This window comes from Candoia aspera, chromosome 4, assembly GCF_035149785.1.
Source record: "Candoia aspera isolate rCanAsp1 chromosome 4, rCanAsp1.hap2, whole genome shotgun sequence".
Lineage (NCBI taxonomy): Eukaryota > Metazoa > Chordata > Lepidosauria > Squamata > Boidae > Candoia > Candoia aspera.
Window position 1 is genome coordinate 89224457 of NC_086156.1, and position 6543 is coordinate 89230999.

The 6543-nt window shown below is 39.8% G+C and overlaps 1 protein-coding gene across 1 annotated transcript; it reads left to right on the top strand.

The window, feature by feature from the left end:
• Nucleotides 1–5241: 5241 nt before the first annotated feature.
• On the top strand, nt 5242–6156 carry LOC134496421 (olfactory receptor 14A16-like). Its single transcript, XM_063302149.1, has one exon. The coding sequence runs from the start codon at nt 5242–5244 to the stop codon at nt 6154–6156; it is 915 nt and encodes a 304-aa protein (XP_063158219.1).
• The last annotated feature ends 387 nt before the right edge of the window (nt 6157–6543 follow it).

Consider the following 6543-nt stretch of genomic DNA (forward strand, 5'->3'; position numbering starts at 1 on the left):
AGTTTCGTTTCTCCAATTCCAGCCCTGTAAGTTTCCAATTCCTCCTCTGACTCAGAAATAGTTTCACTTTCCAAGTCAGAGGCAAGCTTGGTTCTGACACTATCCCCCTGCTTCAGGATTCCCCCTCCCTCATAGATTTGGGGCCTGGTTTCAGGGGCTAATGTGAATGACATTGAGCTACTTTTCTTGGTGCATGGACATCAGAAGCCGATTCCCAAGAGTTCTCCTCAGGTGGTTTTCTCCTGAGAATTCGGAGTTCCTAAGGGGGGCAGTTTGGCTCTTTGATCTCTCTGTGAAAAAAGGCTTGCGTTTATTGTGGAAATATGTGAATGCTTTGGTCTATTTTGAAGCAGGGTAAGGGTTTGAGAATGTTTATCTGGATTGCTTCTGTAAGGATTAGGATTTCGATTAATAAGGTAAATAATAAATGCTTGGTTTAAGCTTTAATATGATTAAGATTGTTATATTTGTAATAGTATTAATTATAAGGGCAGGAAAGTTATATGCTTTTTAGTTTGATTCGTATTACAGTGGACAGAAATGTATAGAATAGTGGTAGGAAGGAAATAAATAAGTGTTTTGTGGGGGAAGTTGTTTGGAAAGTTTATATATTTTCTTTTTCTTTTAATATAAGGGGAGGGAGCAATTGTATTTAGTGATTTTTATAGTGTGGCAATGGAATGATTGATAGAAAAGTGGTTTTGGTTTAAGATAGAGTAAGGGATTAATTATGGAAAATTGTTGTATATTCAGCGTGTCTCAGAGACAGGCTGAAAAGCATTTGAAAGAAAAGGCAGCCCGATTGGCTACAGGGGACTCCAAGCGTGCCAAAGAACAGAATAAAAGGCAGCCATGCAGAGAGCGAGCTGCCGGAGACAACCAATCCTCCAGGCCTGCAGCTTCAGGAGAAGAGTCCTTACTGGCATCGGAGTCAGCGTCTGTGGCTGAAGAGGAACCAGTGCTTGAGCTCCACTCTGAAAACGAATCGAATCCTGCATCTGCTGCCAACGAGAAATCATCGTCAGTCGTGCCCAGCAGCCTTGGCCTTGCTTCCAGGCATTAAACTCCGCAATCTCCTCAGCAGCATGAGCAAGCCTTGATGTTCCAGCACCGCCATTTGCCTTCAGTCCTGCGTACCATGCTTCGCACGCTCCGTTGTGTTCAGGAATTTCACACCTCTCGTGTTCAGGATCTGGTTGCCAGCTTAGTCCAGGGCTTCCAGCCAAGTCCAGCCTAGTTCCAAGTTCCAAGCTCCAAGCCTTGCTCCAGGTCTCCAGTCCAGAGAATCCAGCCTAGTCCAGGGCTGCCAGCCGAATCCAGCCTTCCTCTAGTTTCAAGCCTTGTCTTCAAGTCTTCAGTTCAGAGTACCCATCCTAGTTCAGAACCCCCAGCTGAGTCTAACCTTGCTTTGGCTCAAGTCCCATTCCAAGTCTTCAGTTCCTCCCTGTCTGTTGTTTGTAGTCCTGTCTGCAGGTCCAGTGAGTCAGAGATTAAGTGTCGTTGCCATTCCAGTACTGCTCCAGTTTGAGAACTGTTACCTCCAGCCCTCGTGTTCCAGTCAGATCCAGTTGGCCCAGTTGGGCTTGCTTAACCAAGTCTTGCATATCAAGGACTTAATTATTGTAAATAGTTATTTAATACAGAATATTCTTTGAGAACCTGCCTGGTGCTTAGTCTGAACAGGACAGAGCCCAACTGCCCCCCTTAAGAACTCCGAATTCTCAGCAGAAAACCACCTGTAGATAACAACCCCTTCCTTCCCATAACATTCCAATAGAAGGACAATTCCATTTATGGTTTGCAATTCAGTTGGTCCCTTTAATTTCTTCAAGTTGACTGCCCGGTCATCTGGCAATTCAGCAAAAGCCTCAACCTCACTGTTAGTAGAGACATTTCTATCATTAAATTCTTCAGTTTCGTCCACGACATCCCCAACCAGATGACACATTTTAGAACTAATGTATTCTGCAATGACCCAAATATCTTGCATAATAACTTGACAGAAAATCCAAAAAGATCTGTTTGAGGTCTCGATAGAACTCTGAGAAAGTCTGCTTGAAATCTCCCATGTCTCCTGGGTACCTAAGCAGCAAAAGTAGAAGATAATGGAAAGTTTTCAGAACATATTTACAGAAGAGAGAGTCTTGCAGCAGGCAGTTTCCCAGAGATAGTAGCTACAGAAAGCTGAAGGTTCAAAACAGCAGATTCAACGCATAGGAAAATATTAAAATCTTTAAATTCAGTACAAAAATAATAACAGAGACACAAATATTTGCTTCCAGTCCTGCCTAATATTTAGATAGGAAAGAGTGGAAACTTAAAAAGATTTTTAAAAATAATAATCCCAAAAATAACAATAAGCACCAAGAGAGATCTCTTCTCCTTGCTGTCAAAAGCCTCTCTTAAGGTACATAAACTTAAAAAAAAATGGGTGATTTAGAAATGGGGTAGCTGGTCTTAGGGTCCCTTTAAGGCTACAATGTGGCTTGGAAATGGTGGCATCCCAGCCCCCCGGTGCTGTTACCAGATTAGCACGAACGCTGTTTGCGATGCTCTGGTTGCAAGTCAACTGTGCTGGAAGGCAGATAGGATATTTCTGAGCATTTTCTTGTCCAGGAAAACACTCCAGGTCATCAGGAAAGACCTGCATCAGCCCAAAAGACTGCTGTGTTGACAGTTCTGCCCACAGAGCCCAGGGACACAGCTTTTGAGACTGGCATGTCCTCACTGGAAGTCCAGGACTGCTTTTTTCAAACTTGGCAACGTTAACATGTGTGGACTTCAACTCACAGAATTCCCCAGTCAGCAGGCTCCCTGTTTTCTTCCACCTTTACCACACCCAAACCTGATTTATTTTTGTAAGCTTCAGAGATAATTCCGCTTCTTCCTAAAGTAGCTTTCCCATTTATTTATTTATTCATTTATTCATTCATTTATTCATTCATTCATTCATTCATTTCTGTGGATGCCCATCTCAAATTCATGACTCTGGGTGGTTAACAGTGATGAAAGAATATATTAAAGCAAAAAAAGCAAAAAAAAAAAAAAAAACCCAGCAATGAGCACAAATTGAAACAGGAGCCAGGGTAAAAACAGACCCACCAATCACAACTTCACATAGTAAATGTACAGGCTGGTATTAGAATATTCCCAAATGCACCAGCTCCTGATGGCTAATCACATCCATAAGAACTCAGGGGCTGATATATTTTTTTTTATTATTTTTTTCTAGTTTTGATTGTATATGTTAGGTTATGTAATTATCTCCTCAGGAAAACAAAATGATTAATAAGCTTGCTGAATATAAAGTGAACTTTTTCCACTGAAGACAGACCTGAACAATAGGTTGATTTCATCTACTACAGGACCAATATTTCACAGTCTAAGACACATCAATTGGAAGATACAGTAATTTTATGAAGAAAAATAGTAAGTACAGCATAGTAAATATTTTGGACATTTGCCAGAAAACAATTCCCTCTTATTGAAATCAATTGGCATTTATTTAAATACGCATTCCATGACTGTACATTAGTTTTGCTTCTATAATTTTCACACTGAGGAAGAGATTTAATCCAATGATCCTATAACCTAGTGCTCTACAAGCACAGGCTATATATTGGGAAGGGAGACAACAAGGAGACATTTATTTTCAGACATTTGGACATGAAAAGATAGATTAAAAGTATTATGGTTCAGGAAAAAGAGAATCCCTGGGCAGCAGCTGTATATTCATCCTAAACAAGAATTCAAATCATTACTAAACATGAAGGTATCTCTCCAGCATGCTGGCTGTACAGATTAGTAATAGAGATAGCTACAGTTTTCAGAAATTTAGAAATCAGTGTTCAATATTGAAAGAAAATTGATTCAGGAAACTGATCATTAGTAAGTGAATTAGCATGGTCAAACTCAGTTTTAGGTTCATTTGCACCTAAAAGATAAAGGATGTTGAATTTTTAAATTATTACTGGTGATAAAAACACTACACTGTTAAAAGGATGCTGATCTTGTGTTCATTTCATATACAGAGAAAGAGAGAATGTCTTTATTTGGTTGGGTTAGGGTTAGGGTTTAAAGTTTGTGTTGTTTAACTAGGCATGTATATCAAAATATGTAACTGCAACTTACACTGAAAATAATTAGGGTTAGGGTTAGGTTTAGGGTTATGGTTAGGGGCTTTTGAAAGGGAAATTGATTCCAAGTCCTGCTCAGGTGAGGAAGCCACGTTAAAGTATCTTTGACAGATGGCGGTCCAGCCACTGCTTGAAAAAAATGACTGAAAATGCAAATGAATCATTGTCATCCTTGGCAATCGGTCCTCATATCAAACTACTCTTACTTTTGAAATATTTTCTAAATGTTCAGTATAAGGGAATGTTAACTGGAGAATTTTGACCAGAATATAAAAACATCCTCCTTCGTTCTCATTTCTCTTGATGAATATATATTTTCTTCATGTACTGTAATCTTACGTACCACCTGGTGAAAATGAATTGGGAATTATCTTTTATTTTGTAAAATTCTAAACTACCATTCATGTACTTTAATGTACTATTATGTAGACCGTTGTCAACTAATATTTATTTTTTTAAAGCATTAAGTTTTTTTTCAGCCACAAATTTACAGATTCTGTCTCTCTGTGCTTGTTTCTGTGTGTCTGCCTCTGTTTCTCTGTGTTTGTGTGTTACATAAATTCAGGCAACTGGAAGTCTGTTCCCTCAAGCTTGAAAGTAAATGACATGACAATTGATTCTATTATTTCTCTGCTAGATTTGTATCCTGCTTTTCCTTCAGGAGCTCTCTCTGTATGGGAGCCCTCTCTCCAATTTTCCATGACTGTATCAACCCTGTAGGAGTGGCAAGAGATACTTACTGGTCCAAAATCTCCAAGGAACTTCCAGTGGAGATGGGCTTGATGAGGTCTTCTGAGTCCTAGGAAAAAATTCTAACCAGTGCAAAAAGGGAAAGAATGGAGTGGAAGGAGAAAAATGTTGTGGTTGATGGTTTGGTCTTTAGTCAATAATGGATGGACATATAGGGATACTGCTGTGATTGGACACAGGAATTTACAGCATCCATTGTTTGAATTGTGTGATTCTTTTTTCCTTCTTTGCATGTTCTCCCTCTGTTTTTCCATTCTGTTCTCAGTTTGTATCAAGCTATAAGTTCACTGTTTTTATCTAATTGTATCTCCCACCTCAGTTTATAAATTAAATTAAATTAAGTCATAAGTTAAGCATGGATAATCAAACCACAGTGCCTTACTTTTTGCTCCTGGAATTCTCAAAAAATTGGCATCTGCAGCTCTTACATTTCTTCTTGTTCCTTTTGTTTTATCTGGCAACCATAACAGCAAATTTTCTCGTCATCTCTGCAGTAGCTTTAGATAATCGACTGCATAGTCCCATGTACCTGTTTCTGTTGAATTTGGCTGTGCAGGACCTGGGCTCAGTTTCTGTCATTGTCCCAAAATCTATGGTGAATTCCCTCATGGACACCAGGCAGATCTCTTACTTTGGTTGTGTGGCTCAAGTCTTTCTCTATATTTCCATTGCAGCTTGTGATTTCTCAGTCCTCACAGTCATGGCTTATGATCGGTATGTTGCCATTTGCAATCCACTGCACTATGAGATGGTGATGAATTGGAAAGCCTGCACTGAAATCATAGTTTGGGTGTGGGTCATCAGTTTTCTTTATGGGGCGCTGCATACCAGCAGCACCTTTTCAGTCTCTTTTTGTTCAAATGTGGTCAACCAGTTTTTCTGTGAAGTTCCACATTTACTAAATCTATCCTGCTCCAGCTTCAATTCAGCTGAAGCTGGAGTTCTTGTGGCCGGTGCCATTGCAGTACTAGGTTGTTTTACTTTTATTATTGTATCTTATGGCATGATCTTCAAGGCAGTCCTAGGAATCCCTTCTGAACAAGGAAGACAAAAAGCCTTGTCAACTTGTATTCCCCACCTTTTAGTAGTGTCTATGCTTACCTTAACCGGGTGCTTTGCCTACCTGAAACCTTCCTCTAACTCTCCAACTTATTCAGAATATGGGTTGACTGTGCTGTATTCCCTTCTTCCACCCCTGTTCAATCCAATCATATATAGCATGAGAAATAAGAATATCAGATTTGTCCTTTCTAAACTGTGCAGAGCCTGAAAATTTCTTTTATGTTGTTTCTCTTCTGTTCACCACCATTTTGCATTTCCCTCTATAAAATGGCTTCCCCTCTATTGCTTGCATGTAATTTGGCTAGTTAAAGCTTTAGCTTTTGCAAAAGTACACAGGACTTTTTAAATCTTGTCTCCTTAAAGGTCATTTGCTCACACACTTTGATATATTGCACCTTCGAGTCAGTCTTCAGTCCTGGTCACTGCATGGACATGTCCCTGCAGTTGTCTTGGCAAGATTTTTCAGAAGTGGTTTGCCATTGCCTCCTTCCTAGGTCTGAGAGAGAGGGACAGGTCCAGAGTCACCCAGCAGGCTTTGTTGATGTAATAAAGTTGCAGGAATAACCTTTCAGTCTCCCGGTTTCTACCCTGATGC